Source organism: Macrobrachium rosenbergii, chromosome 7, assembly GCF_040412425.1.
Source record: "Macrobrachium rosenbergii isolate ZJJX-2024 chromosome 7, ASM4041242v1, whole genome shotgun sequence".
Lineage (NCBI taxonomy): Eukaryota > Metazoa > Arthropoda > Malacostraca > Decapoda > Palaemonidae > Macrobrachium > Macrobrachium rosenbergii.
Genome location: NC_089747.1, coordinates 19,654,027 through 19,675,000, shown reverse-complemented (window position 1 = coordinate 19,675,000; position 20,974 = coordinate 19,654,027). Strand labels below are relative to the sequence as shown.

The 20,974-nt window shown below is 35.2% G+C and overlaps 1 protein-coding gene across 9 annotated transcripts in view; it reads left to right on the top strand.

Annotated features, from left to right (window-relative positions):
* Window positions 1-20,974, top strand: part of Usp47 (ubiquitin specific protease 47) — a 134,438-nt gene that overhangs the window by 62,584 nt on the left and 50,880 nt on the right. For 5 of the 9 annotated variants that reach the window (XM_067106766.1, XM_067106764.1, XM_067106760.1 and 2 more), the window contains 3 exons: window positions 9,878-9,959; window positions 13,737-15,728; window positions 19,506-19,767. In XM_067106766.1, coding sequence (XP_066962867.1) covers window positions 9,954-9,959; window positions 13,737-15,728; window positions 19,506-19,767 — 2,260 coding nt within the window. In that variant the 5' untranslated portion in view covers window positions 9,878-9,953. The remainder of the gene's footprint in view (window positions 1-9,877; window positions 9,960-13,736; window positions 15,729-19,505; window positions 19,768-20,974) is intronic. The other 4 variants (XM_067106765.1, XM_067106763.1, XM_067106762.1 and 1 more) reach the window with 1 other exon arrangement.

The window sequence follows — 20,974 nt, the reverse complement described above, 5'->3', positions numbered from 1 at the left end:
TTTGCGTGGGTTTTTTGAAAAGGTGTTATCGGGGCTTCACCGAGTTCATCAGTTCTTGGGTATCTTTAATTCGTATTTGGTGATGTCATATATATAGCTTGATATCGTTATCAGGCGAAGTTTGTGATATGTATTTAGGCAAAGTATTTTGTTGTTTTCATCATAAGCTTATATGTAAGGGTTGATATGTAGATTTGCCATTTTTGTAACAAAAGGGATTTTTTTTATATCAGTGTCTTGAATTCGTGTGTGTGTATGTGTGTATGCGTGTGTGCGCGCGCGTGCTTTAATGTGCGTGTTCAAGCATATACCTCGGCCATAAAGTGGTTTGGGTGTGCGAGGAATACATTATCTATTCTTCTGGTCGGGAAATAAAGGGTGAATAAAAGAATAACCGTGGAGTGGTGCTTGAAAGTAGTGAGAAAGGACGACATTGCAAGACTGTGACTCATCAGACAGGCATGACTGAGGTTGTGGACTTTATGATACTGCGGTATCTGTATAAAGTTTTGCAGTCCGGAAAAGATGTTTCCTTTCGGAGTAATTGTCGAGCACTCGTTCCAAACTCCGTGAGGGGGTGTCGTTACAAATGTCACTGAATATTATTATTGAAGAATATTATCATGAAAAAGTTACGTAGGGGGGTTGGTACCGTCAGTGCGCCTGATGCGGGCCACTGTAGGCATTACTTGAGGTTCTTTGCAGCGTCCTTCGGCCCCTAGCTGCAACACCTTCCATTCCTATTGCTGTACCTCAGTCAAAATCTCTCTCTCTCTTCTTATTTAACAGCCTCTCCTAACAATTGATTCATAGTGCAGCTGCAAGGTTTAATTCTTGTTACACCTTTCAAACCTTTCTATTATCAATTCCAGTTTCAGCGCTGGATGACCTCAAAGGTCCCAGCGCCTAAATTCTGTATTCTGTTCTATCATGAAAAACGGTTACTGGTCAGTGAGTTATAGAGTGACCCCACTGTATCTGGGTATTGTTTTTTTTTCACTGTACCCGGGCATTACTTTTATGTAAGTGAAAAATCATCGGTAACGTTGATTTTCTTGTGCTTCTTCTTGTGCTCTTGCATCGTCGTACAAACAGGAGAGAGAGAGAGAGAGAAAGAGAGGACACGGTGTGAGAATGAGAGCTGGCGAGTTTTTTTTTTTTTTTTTTTTTTTTTTTTTTTTTAGGAAAAAAGAAACCTAGGTGTAACGCGTCGTTAAACTTTGTTTCAAGGTAATGTCCTTGAGTTACAATTAGAAATAGTTAGGGGAAACCATCATGTTGTTCTTGTAGTAGTGTTAGTAGTTGACGTTAATTGCATGTTCTTTTTTTGACATTATGGGTTCAGCTTTTCCATTGTATTTTTAGTGAATTCTTTAACAATTTTTCCCCGAGCTTATAAGTTGTTGGGCAGTTTTACTCTGAATCAGAATCTTCTGTTGTTAATTTTAAAATAACACTGGGTTTTTGACGTTTTGCGCGCGCGCATGTCTGTAAACAGACATGTTCCTTGATCTTCCATAATGGATGCGCTTATTGTAATGTATGAAATCTCCTGGGAATGGTAATCAATGGATTTACAGAGTTTCGAAGTCATAAATCATACCCTTTTGAATTCTTATGTGGATATTTCTGTTCTCTTACCAACTATCCCTTCGTCTTGTTTTGTTTTGAGAGAGCTCTTCGTTGGAGCTTAACGGATGTGGGGTGCGCACGCACATGCACACGCGTTGGCTGGTGTTGTGTGTGCCTTAACCTATTTACCAAGAAAAAGGACGCGTGCGGTGGTATTTTCGCCGTGCTATTTGTCGGATGATGCCCGGCATTTGACTTCATCTGGGCATAGCCTCCCTGTCCTTGCAACCTGTAGCAGAATGTCAGTAGTTGATAGTTATCTTGTCGATGCCCGTCGGGTAAAAGTCATTAACATTCATTGACATTTTGTGAATGAATGATGAAGATGGTGGCAGCATTTTGCATTCTCGGAATCGTAACCTTAATCAGATGATAACTATTAACTATGTGCTTGTGTGTATACACCAGCGCAATTGTAGGTCAGCCGCGCAAAACTCGGTCGCTATAATCTCAGCGTTGTCGTATACGTCCGGTCTAAATGAAAAGTCGTCGTAAAGCGCATTTTTATCATGTTTTAGCTTAATAGTTGTGAAGTGATCTAGTGTATACACGTTATTTTGTCCCTGGTATGTAAACTCTGGACGCGATGAGGGGAGTTAGTCCGCTTCTGACCAAAATAAGGACAATCTCGCGGATGTAGTCGTATGGCTGCATTTGGTCGAGGTTAAGATAAAGAATGGTCATCAGTTAGTATTCGACCTTACCGGAGTGAAGAACGAGGAAGCCCTCTTAACCTCGATGAAGGCGGTCAGTCCTTTTAATCTCGACGACCCGACCAGTCCTAAACAGAAACATCTCTTCTCAGAGAATTTAAAACAGAAAATATGCAAAACTAATAACATAGCTTTTAATTCAGAAGTATCTGAAGATTAACGGGGACCTATCTCACCTAAGGTCGTGAAAGAGAATGTGCGTGGGCAAACATTTCCCACAGTGACCCTTCATTTTATTGTTTTCTCGGTTTTCTTCTACCGTCGCCTGCCAGTGACGTCACAAGCATGCGCAGTAATGCCGGGACGGTCTAACCCTGTATTCTGTTAACCCTGTTTATAACCATAGTTACAACCACCGCAGTTGTCAGACTACTTGGTTACCTAATTCACAGCTTCCATCAACAAAGGCATAACGTATTGGGGTTTTAACGAGATGTGTTTACGCATGCATAGGATGGTTACGCATACGCACACACACAGGCCGATTTTATGCACTTTTAATAGAAAAATACATGAATGAAAAAGATTGTTTATGTAAGTGAGAACTCTGTGATTCAGTTTTGATGGCAAAAGGTCTTGCCTTTAGCGATGAAGTTTGTGGGAAAATATGCCAATTGAATCTATTTTTATCTGAGTGGTAATCGGTGTATTATTTTCTACGTATTTTCTTTAATATCAGTTAATTGCCGAATTTCTATACCCATTAACTAACTAATAATGGGACTCTACTTGTTTGGAGAATTCTGTGTGATGATGTGTACATGTTATGTTATAAACATGCTGTTGATTGGAACAACATATCTTCATATGCTAGTTGATCTTTAAAATTTCTTGCTTTTTCTTTAAGTATCTTACATTTATTTACTTAATACATGCAGTTTACATGACATACTTTCATTAAATTTTTTTTAATATGTTCATATGAAAAATACCTACAATTTTGGGGACATTTGTGATGATTTTGTTATTTTCTTTTATTTTCTTACAACACTTAGCTGTAAAGTACTGTAATACCTTTGATTTGATGAACTTATTTTTGTAAATTTATCCACTGTATGTGTCATTGTTTATATTTTTTTGCTGTATATATATAAATACTTGTTACTTTTCAGAAGACTGTTAAACCAACAGTCAAGTCACGGTCATGCTATTACATTTTGACGAAACCTAAATTTCCCTCAAAATCTTGAGCATTTTAGTATAGCCTAATTTAACTCTGGTTCACAGTAACGTATATAGTGTTCAGTAACATGTTCTTAAGATACTATAGTTTGAAGGTTAGGGTTACATTAGACGAATTTAGTTAAAAGAGTGGAAAGATAGATTCGCATCGGGGCAGAAAGTGCGGTAGTCTGAATCCAACCGGGGGAAAGCCAGTTTTTACGACGACGGGGTGTTACATAATAGATGCGGTACTGTCAGTACAGAAAATTCTTCAGTCGAGTCGAACATTAATTTTGAACCGTGTTTGTGTCCTCATTTATTTGTAATATACTGGGTACTCTCTCTCTCTCTCTCTCTCTCTCTCTCTCTCTCTCTCTCTCTCTCTGATAATGAATTGAGTTATTTATAATGCTCATTGTGCAGTTAGCAGCCATTTGTATGGTACTGTATAACCAGTTTCTTACCCTAATAAAAATATTACTTATACATTTAAGGATTTTAAGAAAGAAAAACTAGTACATCTGATTTTAAGCATATACAGTATATGCATTTATATATACATACGCATACATGAACATATAAATCACAGTGACTCCTTTGCAATTGGAGATTATCACTTACCCATAAATCAAGTATCAATGTTCTTGTGCTTAATCTGTGACACACACCTGAACTGGAGAACCCACATTGCCTATACAATAGTAAAACCAAATGCAAAAACGCATAAAATTTCATAAAAAAATTACCTCAGCAATTGGAGAGCTGGCAGTTCAACCTTGACAGTACTGCACAAAGCAACTGTTAAGTCTGGTGTAGAGTATAGATGTCAGATGCACAGTTCAGCCTCAGTTACAACTTTGTTAAGTCTGGACCCAGTTCATATAGAGGGACTGAGAATATGGATTGGAGCTTTTAAATCTTCCTTAAACTTTTTTATTCAAGTTGAAAGCGGTGAGCCACTCTCAGACTTTCTTGTAACTTGATAATTCGTAGTGCAGTAAAAATACAGGCAGATGGTTCATCAACAAAAAATTTGTTTTTATCGGACATATTTATAAATAATCACGCACTATCTTTCCTAGTTAGAGCTAATCAATTGTTTGAGCCAATAAATTAAAGATAAAATTTCACCCAATAATAAAACTACCTCCTGCTTGGCTTATGCATTAGATATGAACCTGTACCCACTTAAATATTTCTCTAAAAGCTACACATATACCCCAGAACATCATAACAACATGCATGTGTGCATATGTGATGTAAAGGTTCACATAACAAGATATTCCTATTTTCCTTGCCAAACAGTGTTTATCGATGTGCAAAAGGATCAGCCATTAAAATGATCAAAGACTTGCCATCGCAGAAATTTTTAATTTTCCGCAACTTGAGAAGTGCCATAGAAACCTTCAAAATTATAATCCAAAAACATTAAAAAGCAAAAGAAATGAGGAAGCCTATGAAGCAGCGAACAGTGTGATGATATAACAACTCCAAATACCATTATAATGATCAAATGGCAGAGCAAATGGAATAATGAACCTAAAATTAACAAGTTAAAACAGTTCAAGCCTAGTGTTCGAGTATGGAGTTCATGATATCAAAAGCAGCGATACAATTTTGATTCCTTTCAGAATTGGTCACTCTTGTTTTACCCAAGGGTATTAGATGATCCAGTCCCTGTATGTACTGAATGCAAAGTAACATTAACAGTTTACATTTGTTTGTGTGAACCTCCGAAATGTAATGAACAACGAATGTCAAGTCCTGGAAACAAAAAAATTTTGTCATAATCTTTATTATCAAGGAACAAAGTTGTAAAGTTTTCAAGAGCTTTAGTTTAATTAAAATATAAAATTTGTTTATAGTTATGGACATCCTTCTGGTCAGGCTTGTGAGAACTAAATAAATCAGCATAATTATCTGGTTAAATAATAATAATAATAATAATAGGAGAGGGTTAGTTTCCTGAGCCCCTTATGTATGTTGAAAATTTACGATCAATAAAACTTTTAGAATTCTTAACTAAAACGCCTCTCTCGGTGGCCACGCTGAAACCCCTTTCACAGCGTCATTGACAACGCCGATTTAAGTTTTTCCCAGTCTTTTCGATTTCTGAATTTACTTGGGTTGAGCCTTTTGTTTGTGTTCCTGACATCGAAGGTACTCTAACCCCTAAGACTCGTCCCAATTTTGACTAGCAAAATCCAGAAATAAAAAAGGTTGCTCCACTTTTCATGAGTTGATGGTTGTTTTGGTTAATGCGTTGTGAGCGTTCGACTATCTCAGCACATTGAAGTACCGCAACTTCGAATGCTACAGGATAGTGATCGTAATTGTAATCTTAGTTCAGATGCTTTAAAAAATGCTTTGTTTTATGTCTTCTCTGTTCACTGGTTTTAATATTTAATATTATTAAGTTTTTCTGAAGTTGACATACCGACGTGATGAAAAACTTGAACTGGCTTCTCACTAACGTATACAGTTTACGGCAGTCGTTACGTAAGAATTTTCATGGCCAACAACGTGTCAGTGCCTGCGAATGGATGGGGCTGTGCCTTGTGCGGCATTTTAAGATTTTGATATTATTGGATGTAGCTTATGCGTCATTTTTTTGTAATCGCAGGTGAAGGAAAGTAAACTCCACAATAGAAAATAATAGAAATATGGCATAACATAGCATTGCACAGTTAAACCGAAAATACACCACACAAGCGTGACCCCTCAAATAGAGCAAAATAAAAATAGAATAACGATTAAAATCAACACGATACCAGTATTATACATTAGAGAAAATATTTTAATCTTCAAAACCGGAAGATGTTTGCAAATTGTTACCATTTGTTAAAATAGCACATGGAATTTTTTAGGACAATATCCTTGCCTATATTAAGATTTATTGCTACATGAATGATTTTTGTGAGTACATATATTTTTTTTATGATGCTTTTGATTTTCAATGTTTTAACCACGAGCATTTCTGTTCATCAGTCAGAGGTTACACACAGGAGTTCTAATAACTGTCTGGCAAAGAATCTTCCTGTAGGAACTGTCTGGCAAAGAATCTTCCTGTAGGGTTAGGATAGGCTATGAAAAACAGCTTGCAGCCTCTAGGACTCGGGGTAAATTTCCGTTACCATTTCAGGAAGAATATTAGAGCTGTATAAATATATATACACATATACATATATATACTGTACAGTATATATATATATATATATATATATATATATATATATATATATATGTAATATATATATGTATATATATATATAAATGTATGCGTGTGTATGTGTACATATATATTTGTGTGCATACACAGTTGTGATCTGTGTGTATGCAATATTTCATGTACAACATAATTTTTTATACAGTATATATACATTGAATTTATATTATCTTCCTAAAATACTGGGACTATAATTGGCTAGCAGGCTTTGGAATTTTGCATAGGGTTATGTTAGCACTGAATGACTTCATAGGTCCCAGGGCGTGGCCTTTGGCCTAAATTCTATGTTCTGTTCTATTCTATCCATAGGGTTATGTTAACTATGTACACTATCAGCTTGTTAGTGGCAAGTGGTAGCTCTTCCTTAGGCGAGTCAGTAGAGTTGCAGCCTTCCACTCATTAGGCCTGAGTTCGACTCCCCGGCCGGCTAATGAAGAGTTGGAGGAATTTATTTCTGGTGATAGAAATTCATTTCTCGCTATAATGTGGTTCGGATTCCACAATAAGCTGTAGGTCCCGTTGCTAAGTAACCAGTTGTTCTTAGCCACATTAAATAAATCTAATCCTTCGGGCCAGCCCTAGGAGAGCTGTTAGTCAGCTCAGTGGTCTGGTAAAACTAAGGTATACTTAACTTCAGTGGCGAGTGGTTCGTCACATGATTAGTTATGAAATTATATTTCTCTGTGTTAAGCCTATGTCATATATAAAACTGTGTGTATTAAAGGAGCACAAACCAATGTTGCTGTTGGTTTTTGTCTGATGTACCATTTTTGTTGTTTCTCATCAGTGTTACTTAGTCTTGGGCTTAGTAATCTCACCAAGTATTTAATACAAAAGCTCTTTCTTTATTTGGGTTCATATGATTACCTAATGTGTATGAGATGTTCTGTAATGTTTTCAGTGGGAGACATGATTTCACAAACAGACTCCTACTTACGAACAAGCTATGTTTCAAACGGCCGTTTGTATCTTGAATTGTTCGTAAGTTAGTCTTCAAGCCTATTCAAGTATAGTATGATATAAAGTTAGTACAGTACAGTACTGTATGTTTTTTCATCCTAGAACACAATACAGTACTGTGCATTATACATGCAGTTCAGTACTGTATTTTATAGAGCACAGTACAGGACTTTAATAATACAAGTGATACATAAAACCTAGATAAATTGTGCGCTGAACAATATTCGGACCTATGGGTGACAAAGGAGAGCACTCCGAACTCAATTTTAAGTAACAATCATGTATATTCATATCTTTGAATTACTAGTACTGTATACAGTAGTTACAATTTTTTCGTATACTGTTATCAAAATGGATTTTTTGTCACAGTAGTTTGGTTGATAGGTTTCTCAGTTTGCACATCTTTGGAAGATGAATATTGGTTTTCAACAAGTTGAATGGTTACATGCTCTTATCCAGAAAGGTTTCCCTATTTAAGGGTAAGGAAGACATATGTCGAAAATGAATCTGTGTCCCTGGATTGATAGATAAGTTATTAATTTGCTCTTGTCTTCTTTACCAATAGTTACCGTTAATGATTGTATGGTAAATGGCCCTTTTATGTATTTTAACTAAGAATAATTGTAAATTTGTCGTACTGTATTCTTTTTTGCAAAGTTGCTGATCTAGTTTCCTTCAAGAGGATAGCTTTTAAGCAGTGAATATTATTGAGTTATCAGTAAATCTTTAAAGATGTAAAGCCAAAAATATTCTTGGTTAATTTTAAATATCTTGGATTCCTTATGTCCTTCAGATGTTTTATTTCTCTAATTAAATGAGTAAAGCTGTGACCTTAGCACAGATATAAAACTCCTGTCCATTGCAAAAATTCCTGTTGACAAGAGAAACCATACTTATAAAAAATGTTAATGTCTTTGGCTTCCACATGGTCTCTGGTTGTTTGTATAGTCTGTGTACCTTATTAAGCAAGGTGAAAATAGACAGCAGTTTGTCTGAATACGTTAGCTATATTTCAGTACAATATTTGTTTACTCTGTAACTACACAAAATTTTCCACTTTTGTCTTAAGCTGTGATAGGCTAGTTTCTTCAGTAATTCCAACGTGTGTTATCATCTTGTGTTTTTTATAACCATCATTTTAATGTATCAAAAATTTCCCTTTTAATATACAGTTTTTCAGATTTTATCCATCATGATCCTACAATTCTAGTTGAAGATTGTGGAAGCACCGTAATTCTTGTTTTTACATCTCTCCTTTAATTCAATTTTCATTTTTAAATTCATTTAATTTTCACTTTTAAATAATTCATTTAATTTTCACTTTTAAATAATTAATTTAATGTAATTTCCATGCAGTTTTTATATTAACAGTATTTGTACAGAATAATAGAATGCATAGAAAATACATTTTGTGATAGTCTACGAAAATAATGCAAAGAAGTTAGAATGTTTTGGTATTTTAGATAAGTCTTTGTAGGTTCTTTTAATATTAGATGAAACATTTGTGTGTAGGATGTATGGGTGCATACATTTGTTTTCCCTGCTTGTTTTCCCTTAGCACTGTAATGATATTCAGGTATGAAGACTGTGTTTATGAACAGACTCTAGTTCATTCCCACTCCTTTTGAGGCTACATGAAAGCTCCTTTGTAGTTGAGCAAGTTAATCTCAAGGGTTTTCCTGTCTGCTGTAGTTGTTTTCTTCTCCTTCGTTTTATTTCATTATGTTGAATGAATGATGTGTCCCTTCATAACCTTATCCTGGTAACTTGCGAAATGATCCTCTTCTCTTATTTGGTTCAAGAGTTGTTGAGTCTGTAAGATGTCGTTGCTGTAATTTCCATTTCCTTTAAATTGCAAACCTATTAGTTATACCCTGATGCCTGATAAAGTATAAATTAGCATTTAGGTTTGCACTATTGTTCGTATTTTTGTTCCATTCCTTTATCTCTTGTTACTACTGTTCCTATTTGATTTAAAAGTTATCCCTTGCTATTGCTACTGCTGTTCAATTTGAAAATAATATTGCTGCTAAATTTGCTTCCTCACCAATAGTACTGTTTGCCTGATGCTGCTGTCCCCTAACTTCATTGTTTTAATTAGGTGTATTTTTTTAAATTTTAAATTTCCTTCAGTGTGTACAAATAATGCAAAATTAAAATGGGTGTCATTTGTATTTCTCAGGGGGGTCTCCAGAACAGCGTGGGACACCCCCTTAGACCCGCTTCTGGAAATCCTGCGTCTGCGATTGCTCAGGGTTATGAAGGTGTGTTAGCTGCTTTTTTTCTTCCTTTCTCTATCCCTTTCTCCCCCCCCCTCCTCCTCTTATTCCTTTTCCTCCTCTTCCCAGTGGCATGTGAACAACACCCACCTGGCATCTGAAACAATTCCTGGCATGTCTGTGTGTCCTTGCTTAGCTCATTCATGATGTTTGTTCCTTCGGGTGAATGAGTATACTGCAGATATTTTTCATTTTATTCATTAACTGCCATATTCAAAGTTTTTGGCCAGCAGTTTGGTTTGAGACAATATTTGACTTGGCCTTTGGATTTTTATGTCTCCCACCACAATGTATTTTTCCTGTAGTGCAGAGTTTACTTAAAATCCCCAAAACATGACTCCTCTTGGCAAACATTTGCTGATGCTGCCAAAATTGCTGTGATCTTCATTGAAAAAAGGATTGTTTGCGAAAGATGGTAAACCTACAGAATATGAACAAACCCAAGTTTGATAGAAACCTCCGCTTACTGTATAAAGATAAAAATATTAAGAAATTATGTCATTTATAGCTTCTGGTAAAGTGATGTTATGGAAGAAATCTAAATGGTGTAATCCTGTATTTTTCACTTTCTATGGTCAGTATTAGAATTTAATATTTTTAGTATCTACTAATTTGTAGGCGGTTTGTCCTTTTGTGTGTAACTAACTCATAACTTATTAACCTTTTTTTTATTTTATATCTAAATCTTATACAGTATCATATCATTAAAATGGGAATCACATGTGATTTAAAGCAAATTTTTCATGAATTGAAATTTTGAGTAGTTAATGGTATCTGTATAGAGCTATATGAATGTCACAAAATATTGTATAATGTAGTAATCATAATCTTAACTGGACATTCATATATAGTTGAGAAAAAACACTGTGCTGTATTGTACTTGTATATTAGATGTTGAGAGACTGCATGTATTATTGTATTAATTATATGTTGATTGTTTCATTTTTTCTTTTGAAGATCACTGTTTGCTGAATTGTTGTACATCTAATTACATTTACAGTACTGCAAGAGATTGTTTTGATGACGTTTACATTTTCCATAGGAATTAAAGTGGTAACAAGCAGAAACTTGAATTTAACAAAGAGAATGCCCTTGTGATGTTTTGAGGTTGCGGGTGAAGTGTTAATAGAAGGGGACTCATCTTGCGTGGTTTTGAATTAGGCAAATGGTCTTTGAACTACTCTGTTGTTTGGAATCTCAAAAAGATTAAGTGTTAATGTTGAGGATTAAGAAACTTGGTAGGTTTTGGAATATACTGTACATTTTTTTATACATATTTATTAGTTTGTTAAGGGTTGAATTAATGTACTGTATTTCATAAGGGTTTTCTAACTTTGTAGAGCCTTGGCCTTACACACGACATCAAGGAACATATCACCCACGTATGTTGTGTCCTCTCTGTCTGTGGTATGGTTGCATGTAAAGTATGTTTTGCCTCTGGCCTTTGGTGTGTGTCTTTACTGAGCTATATCCTTTTAAATAAATGATATTTAATAACGTAATGCCCGTGTAGTGGCAAATCGTCTCGGGCTATGGTGTCGTTGCATTTAAAGCATGGTTTGCATTTTTGGCTTTTGGTACTGATTAGTATTTGCTTCTTTGCTGTAAGATTTCATATGGTTTGCATTTTTTCTTTCAAGAGATTTGCTTCTGCTTGTACTGAGTGTTGTTTCTGTAAGTGTTATGGTGAATGGATTTGCTGTCAGCAGGGTACTTGGTGTTATTATTTGCTGTCAGGAGTAGTATTTTGCAATCATTTATTTCTGTAAAATATACATTTGCATCAATTTTCATTCATTTTGAAATAGATTTTTGGTAATGGCAGTTAATGTCATTCCTTCAAAAAATATAAGGTATGATTGATACTCCATATTTAGTGAATGAAACTTAAAAAATAAATTTAACATTGCTTTAATTAGGCTTTGAGTTTTGTTATCAATACAAGATTTTCACAATGTTAAGTGTGCAAGATTATTTGCATTGTAGTCATTGCCGTATCTAGAAATGTTGTACAGATTGCTATAGTAATGATTTTCTTTCTTCTGTAAAATTAGTTTGATACAGTCACAATTGCAAAACAAATGACAGGTAGAACAAAACTTGGACAAATATCAGAGCACTAGAGTATTGGAAACGTTAATTGCCATCAAGTCTTATTGCTGCTTGCGAGCGGTATCTTGCTGTCAGCTTTAAAGATATTGATGTGACCATTATCTGGAAGTTCTATTACAGAAGGGTAGAAGAAAGTGTATTACGGCAATTGTTTGTGCACCAGGTGCAGTGGTATTTTGATACTCAGTTTAGGTTTGAGAAGTTGCATTTTGTGAAGATGGGTTCCATTGAAAAGAAGTGGTACTGTGTTGTGGCCTTGTTGGGGAATAGCATTTGAATTCCTTTGCAACTCGATGTTGATACTTGGGAAGTTTCTTTGAACTGGGTAGTTTAATTTTCATTAAGTACACTAAAGTTGACTTACAACACTTAACTGGTTGTGTTAAGAGATTGTGAGAGTGCTGTTTATTTAAACTTGGAAATTTTAAAAAGAAAAAAGAAAAAATGCCAGATAATGATGATGCCTTAAACATTTTCGTACTCATTTTTTAGGGTTCAAAAAGTCAATACTTGATTTTGTTGTGCAGTATGTAAAATTGGTTTTGGCAATGGATTATACAATAGTCTTATTGCATGATGACAGAACTACAATATAGAGGTGTGGTTCCCACCAGTTTAGTAACTTTGTCATGTTTGTGGATTCCTGGAACTTTCATCCTGTGAAATTGGGAGTATGTGAAGTTTTGTGTGAAAATAACTTAAGTACGTTCCAATTCAAAAGTCTCCAAACGCTTAATGGGCCAATCACCTAAGCGTTGGTAGACTTTTGGAATATACTGTACAGTATTTTAGAATCATTATCTGTGCTTTAGTATTGAGAATCATATGTGGATGTATGAAGAAATGTTTATTGATATGTTTAGTAGATAATCCAGTTAACTGGAATCATATCATATATACATCCACTATTATCATGCCTTTTAATCCATCAGTTAGGTTTTTTTTTTTTTTTTTTTTTTGCAGAAGCTACCGTATGTAGATGACATTGTATGTAACATTTACACCATTTTTATATTAAGAATAAAATTAAGGACAAATTTTTGGCTGTGGTATATCATAACTTTTCGGAAAGAGGGGGATTAGGAAACCTACTGTACTTGAAAATAATAGTAATTTTCTGTCAGGGTGGATGTGAACATGGAAACCATCATGATGTTTTTTATTTATATGTATCTTCTAACACTGGTTTTTTTCGTATATCTTTTAACTTTGCCAAATGAGAGACTTAAAACGTATGTTGTGTTTATACATAAGTTTAATCTTTATTTGTGACCCCAACTAGATTGAAGCAGTAGAAATTATGGCTGTGGGAAATGCTGTCCTCATATGGATGAATTGGTGATTGAAGCTAGATTAGTTTTACCTTTTTATTTTTGTACATTTTCTCCTGGGGATTCTTGTTCAGTTTTTTTTATATCTTTTATTAGTAAGTTGAAAGATTTAAGTTACTTGAGCCATCAACTTCAAAGTTTTATTGACTTGTTGGAAGTGTAATTAAATACCTTAGGCATGTTTTTCAGCCAGTACTTTGTAGTGATGTTCTGTTCTTTTATGGTAGCATTGTATTCTCTTTCATCATTTGTAAATGAAAACCTCATCTTGAATCATATTGGATATAGTGTTAAAAATTTTGTTTTCTCTTTTCTACAGACTGAGAGCATAGAAGATGGTGGAGGAGGAGATGGAGGAGGAGGAGGGGGTGGAGGGACAATGACAACTCAAACACAAGTTACTGTAGATAGTAATTCAACCAGCACCACCACTGTCACCGACACACCAGAGGAAACATCCACTAAAACCACTACTAGCAAGTTTACCAAAACCACCAAGGTGAAGACAATCAAGATTGTTAAGAAGAGGAATTCACTTGTGGCAAATGCAATCAGTGAAATTAATAGCATGACAGAGCCACAGCCAAAGAAGTTCGTCATTAAGAAAAGTGAATCTCCTAAGAAAATTCCAGGTTCTGTAAAGAAACTCTCAATTACATTTGAATCTGAACCTGGTAGTCCAGTTAAAACAAAGGAGTCAGCTGAATCCAAAGTAGAAGACTCTGAAGGAAAGAGGGATGCAAATTCTGTAGACTCAAAGGACTCAAGCAAGACAGAAGCGGTGAATGATTCCAAAACTTCTGAAGAAATTTCAGGCACTGAAAAGTCAAGAGACTCAGGCTTGGTGGAGCCTGACTCAAGTAACACTAATGGAACTGTCAGTGCATCTGAAAAAGATAATGTAACTGAGGGATCTGAGGTAAAAGAGACCAAGGAATCTGTTAAAGAGGTTCCTTCAGCAGAGTCAAAAGTAAGTGCCAAGATACTTTCAGCAAAACAGAATGCTGCTGCTGATAGTAGTAAAACAAAATCAGCAGATGGAGCATCTGAACCTGTCAAACCAAAGTTTGTTATTAGAAAAAGGGTAACAACTAAGGTAGGTGATCAGGTCACAGGTACCAGAGATGCATCCCCTGCGAAATCCTCAGCAACTTCCAAAGAGGGAACACCATCAAAGTCTACACCTAAAGATGGATCACCATCTAAATCCACAGCCTCTAAGGAGGGGTCACCATTGAAGTCTACAATTCCTAAAGAGGGCTCATCATCAAAGTTAGCCAGTGTCCCAGCCTCTAAGGAGGGGTCTCCATTGAAGTCTACAATTCCTAAAGAGGGATCATCATCAAAGTTAACCACTGTCCCAAAAGATGGGTCACCATCAAAGTTAGCAACCACAGAAAAAGATGGATTGCCATCAAAATCAACAGATTCTTTGAAGGAAGAGTCTACTTCAAAGGTTTCAGTCAATGCTGGCAGTTCCTCAGCGTCGGAGTTACCTCCATCAGGTATTGCCAACCTGAATGATGCTCAGTCATCTTCCAGTGCAGCAGCTTCTGGCAGCACCACTACAGATGCTGTGGAAGCAGCCAAAGCAGCTGATGCCTCTGAATTAAATGCAACCAAGAAAACCAGGTCATCAAGTGCATTATCAACTAGGCCTAAGAAGTTTGTTGATGTGCCTAAAATATCAAAGACAAAGTCCACAGATGCTGTAAGTGTAACAAAACTTAAAGTCGGCTCAGTTACTGTAAATAAGAAGGCAAAGTCAGCAGATGATGTTAATTTGGAAAAAGCATCAGAATCTACAGAAAAAGGAACCAGTGGAAAAGTAGCAGAATCCAAAGAGAATGTTAGTTCTTGCAAATCTACTCTTTCCTCAGTGGAAGATGTTTCATGTAATTCTGTAGCTTCAGCAGAATTATCTGAGGCTGCATTAGACCGAGACTCTTCTAAGCTGAGTGAGTCACCATCTGTAAGCGATGACAAAATTGTCACGGCGTGTGTAACAGTTACAAGTGAGTTAGATGACCATGCTGATGCTGGCAGTAGTAGCTGTGAAGGGGCAACTGGCATCACTGTCAGTGAAGCTTCAAAGACTTCTGATGTAGATTCTCTTGATTCTGAACTAAGCAATGTTAGTGTGTTTGTCATCGTTCGTGATATGAGTGGTTTAACGGTGGTTGTGACAAAAGTGACCATAGTTACTCCAGCAACATCAACTTGTGGTGAACTGATGCAAGAAGTTGGAAGGCGTTTCAAATACGAGCCTGATTCTTTCTCACTGGTGTTGCAGTGCTCAGATGGTAGTCAGGTGAGTGAGTGCAGTCATGAGTATTTTTGTTATGTAATACATGTACTGTACTGCTCTGTGAAATGAGAATGAATGTTTCAGAGTTGTAGACATTTTATAGTATGTACAGTATTAGTAATTTACAGGTACAGTTTGAAATTAAGTCTAGATGTTACACTCTTAAATAGAAATGCTCATGTTGATCAGTAGTACAGTATGTAATTTTCTTACTGATGATTCTTCAGTACATTGTGCAGTCAGTACTCTACTCTGCTAGTGCATGAGGATATAATATGATTTAACAATTATGTTAATTGTTAAATCATATTGTTTATTTAGTATTTAATTTTCATTTAATGTAGATGTAGCATTAATAATTGGTATTTTAATGGTTACTTTAATTACTTAACTTATTGCAGTAGAAAACAAAATTGTCAAAATAGAGTGAGTAGCAATCAGTTATATGTTCTTGTGATATTCAGAATTTTGGAGTACGTAATCATCTTTATCAAAATTATAATTCCTCAGTGCAGGGTTTGTGTTCAGACTGCCCACTGGTGCAATTGTACTGTCAATTCGTGAAGCTGACATGACACTAGCCCCCCTTTTTGTTGACATAAGCTACGACTGTAGTGTTGTTGGACATGAGAACCACAGAGTTTGCCCTGTCGCCCTTTCTTGAAATTCCTGAAGTGCTAGGCTGGCTGCTTTCAGCTTCGGGATGTTGATGTGAAGCTGTTTGTCTTGGTGATCCCACACTCCTGAAGTTAGATCTTCCAAGTGTAATCTCCAACCCTCTGGAGAAGGAGAGTGAAGGGGCACTCCTATGATCAGCCACCATTCTACAAATTACTTAAAAATTTGTCATTTTTAATTCATTTTGCATCATATGACATTAAATTTGGGAAGATGACGGAAAAAACTGTTCTTAGAGCAAATGGAATTGGTGGAGAATTAGTAGGAATGATCCTAATATCAAATGAAGAAGACACTGACTGGCTAGAAAGGAGTTAGTACTGTAGTAGAGTAGCTGCAATATTTAACTCAGAACAATTCTATATGAGTAGTGTTATAAAATGCTGTGCTCCAACAAACTGATTTCCAAAGAAGTAAAAGATGACTGTTAACATAGAGTTGCAGAATTTTCTTGATGGAATATCAGAAAGAGGTATGAGAATTACTGTTAGTGGTGTGTTGTGAAAATTGGTCAGAAAGTGAAGGTTTGGAGGAAGTAATGGCTAAGTAAGGCCTTTGAGACACTGCCAAAAAAAAAAGAATTGATACAACTTATTGCTTTCTGTGCTGCAAATAATTTGGTAATTGGAGACTCTTTTCCAACATATGGACTTCTCATAATACACCTCGACAGCCCCAGATGGCAGCCATTGAAACCAAATAGATCACAAAGCCATTAACTAAGATAGAAGAACAGTGAGGTATGTTAGGACATGTAGGGGAGTGATGAATGCGTTTTTATCACCATTCTGAAGCTGAAATTAAGAGCACCTAACAAAAAAGAAAATAGAGAAATTAGGTTTAATGAAGTAAAACTTCTGGAGGCTTTTGCAATTGAATGTGAAGATAGATTTGTAGTTCTAGAAACCATATGTAGAGAAGTGGGAGTAATTGACGAGGACTGGTTTAATATCAAGAGTATAGGCGTATGTCAGTGTACTGGATAAAAATTACTGAGATATGGAGTAACAAGACCTTGGATATCAGATGATACCAGGGATACAATAAAGAATAGACAAAAACAAAAGGTATATAGATGAATTTGAGGGAGATGGAGAATGAATGTAGACTTTTTAAATACTCCTGTTTAGATAGCAGCTGAATGAAGACCAAGAAGAGATGAGAATATTTTGGCAGACAGGCATGGGTATTAGGTTATTTTACAAAATTATTAATGAAATACCCATTCATGAAAAGAAGAGGAAAATATCAGTCAAAAGTAATATCAGAAGAAAACAAAAGACAACACTGGGTGGAACATTATCTTGAGGCAATGAAGAGATGTGAGAGGGATAATTTAATTGATATACCACATGAATGTCTGTATAAATGAATTTACAGTTTTTGAAGTGGAATCAGTAATAAAGAAATTAAGGAGATGGAAACATCCAGGTTATGGTGGAACCATATCAGAGATGAATTTAGCTGAAACTTAAAAGACATCATATATATTAATAGACTGTTTTGCAGAATATGGAATGAAGAAACAAAGCCTGAAGGGGGCAGTGGAAATATAGCAAAGGTACCAGAGAAAGATGACCTTACTGAATGTTGGCACTAGAGGCATTGCATTTGAATTGGTTGTAATGAAAATACTGTATTTCAGTTTACTGTACTTATCAGTAAGAATGGGAAAAAATGATAAAATTCATAGCAGTCAACAAGCAAATTTTAGAAAAATTAGGAGCTGTACAGATCAAGCAGGCTGTGTGTTCAGACACGTTGTTCAGCAGTGTATGGAATTTAAAAATCACCTGATAGCCCTTGTTGATTTTAAGACCAGTAAAGTGTTATGGAAGGTCTTGTGTCACTGTGGTATTCCCATTGAAAATTTAAAGCTGATTACGATTATCCAAAAACAAAGTAGTTTGAGTCTTGTCAAGTGAATTCTTAGCAATTAGTTGGTTGCTACAAGGGAATGCATCATATATCTAGAGTTGACACTCAAAATTTAAGTGAAACAGTAGTAGTTAGGGCAGAGTATTCACAAAGGAATGAAATAATATTAGATGGAGAAAGAATTTTTGGTGTTAAATTGTTCAGATATTTAGGAACACAAAGGTGGAATTTCTTTAAATACTAAAAAGGACAGATTTAACAATGGGCAGGCTGAATAAGATTTGGAAGTCAAATAAACTAAAACTGCATGTGAAAGTAAGGTTACACAAAAGTATGGTAAACTACGCGTTCCCTTACATTGATAAATTATTTTATATCATTGAAACTGTCAGAAAGATATTTGAAATGACATCAACATCTGCATTAGATAGATCTTAAGTATTTTTTATCCGTTTATAAAACCTTGATAGTCAGCGATCATAAAAATAATTTTATAGTAGAATTAGGGAGTGAGTTTTTTTTTTAGTGTAGAAAACCAGAATATTAGACACTTCCTATTACTAAACAGAAAGTTTATCAGTTGCACATCAAAACCCCTTGCTCACAAACTGCACTTGGCCATAACTTTTTAATTTTATGCAATAGACTTTGTATTTGATAGACATAACCTGTTAAAGATATTATAAAATGCCATAGTGTCGTTTTCACTCTGGATTGGGATTTGACGGATGTGTTTACTTTCCCTTTTTGCTCTTGTTTAAGGTCCTATTTTTTACTTTGAGGTGTCTGTTGATAGGTGTTGAATCATGATAGTGGAATTAATGTAATGTTACTCCATATTCAGTATAGCAAGTTTAGAATAAATAAGCTTTGAATTGCAAAAGCAGAATTCAAGAGAATTCTGGTTTTGGAAGTGAACATGCAGGGCTTGTCTTAACTTCAAAAAGAAAAGTATTTTTCAGTGGGAAAGTATTGCCTTTTGGGTTTTGACTGTTTCCCTAGTTGTAAAGTTTGTATATCAGTGTTGTCCTCATATTTTGAGGTGGATATGAGTACTGTACTTTAGTTCTTGGTTTGTAATGTTTTGTGTAGAATTGAATAAAGTTTCCTGTTATGTTCTCAGCTACCATTGCAAATATAATCACATTTAAAGGAAGAACCCTTTTATCATTTCTCATATGTCTTATTTACATCTTGTTGTATGGCCTTTGTTATCATTAACAGGTTGAAATAGAGAAGATGGAACCAGAGCGAACCCTGGCTGATGCGAAGTTTCAGACTGAAGGCACACCACGTAATAATTGTATTCTCTGTGACCTCAATGGCCATCTTCCACGTAGAACAGATGAAGATGATCTTAGTCTTGGTGCTTCAGCATCTCCAACTGCCAATGCTACAGAAAGAAAGTGGTTTGAAAGAAGCACGAATTATGAAAATACTTCTACTGAATATTCATATTCTTCAGCTTTGATAAAGCATGATACAGGTAAGTTAAAGTTTTAAGTGTTAATCAATGTATTTTTTTATTATGATGTATTATTGGCTAAATTGTTTTGCTCAGTCAATTGAATATTTTTAAATGAATACTGAGCCAGTTCAATAGGTTTATACATTATTTGAATAATGAATTATTTTTCAGATACCATTTGGGTGTAGCAGTAAATATTTCTCATAATCTATCATAGGGTAACAGTTTATATAAATGAAAGGTAAAGCTTAAGTCTCTAAAGACTAAAATGCAAAATACTTGTTACTGCAAAACAAAAAAAGTGATGGATATGATTCCTGGTATCTTTTCATTAAAGATTGTTTTAATGAAAGGTACAGAGTTCAGTACGGGGGTATTTTTCAATGCAATCACTCAAGATGAAGTAAAATTTCATTCAGATTATAAATAGTTTTGTGTGATGTCAATGATCAGATTATTGTCATTATAGATAATTTTACCTACTTGTTGTCACCAGAGTTTCTTGAAAGTCGATAGGATGTAGAGAAGCAGTAAATATCAGTTTTCTTATTTTATTTACTTGAGAGCCATGAGAATTTTGAATCACTGAGACCTCCTTTTGATCTTACACAGGTAGATTTGATAAACATGGTGTAAGAATATAAACTATAAGAAACTAATCCTTATTACATTAACATCAGTTATTTGCCATGTAGATCCAATGGGAGGTACAGATTTCTGCAAAGTGCGAATAGTGTAGTAAATGTGCTTAGCCTATTCTTTTTAAATAAGGTTTGGCAACATCAGCACTTGAATATTTGCAACTAGGCCAAGATCATCAGTATCTGTTATATCTGTTAGCAACGAAGCTCATACGGTATAATTCTGTGTTTCCTTGTAGGTAACAGTAGCGTAAAGTTTAATTAGTATGTCTTTTTTTTTTTTAATTTGATAAGATTAGTTAACAAAACATCCATCCAAAAAATGTAAAATATACTGTATACATTTAAAACTAATATTTCATATACAGAATGAAAGAACTGATCTGCCAGTTATTATCATTTATATGTCACGTATGAACAGTTCTATAGCTACGACATGGAGTTTTGTCAGAAACACACACAACAACAGTGTTTTAGGTGTTTCGGGCATTTTGGTTGACCTGGCTCTACTTAGTTTACTTTTGCCAGGAGAGATTCACGACTCAACAGAATACAGTACTGCAAAACATTTTGCCATTTCATTT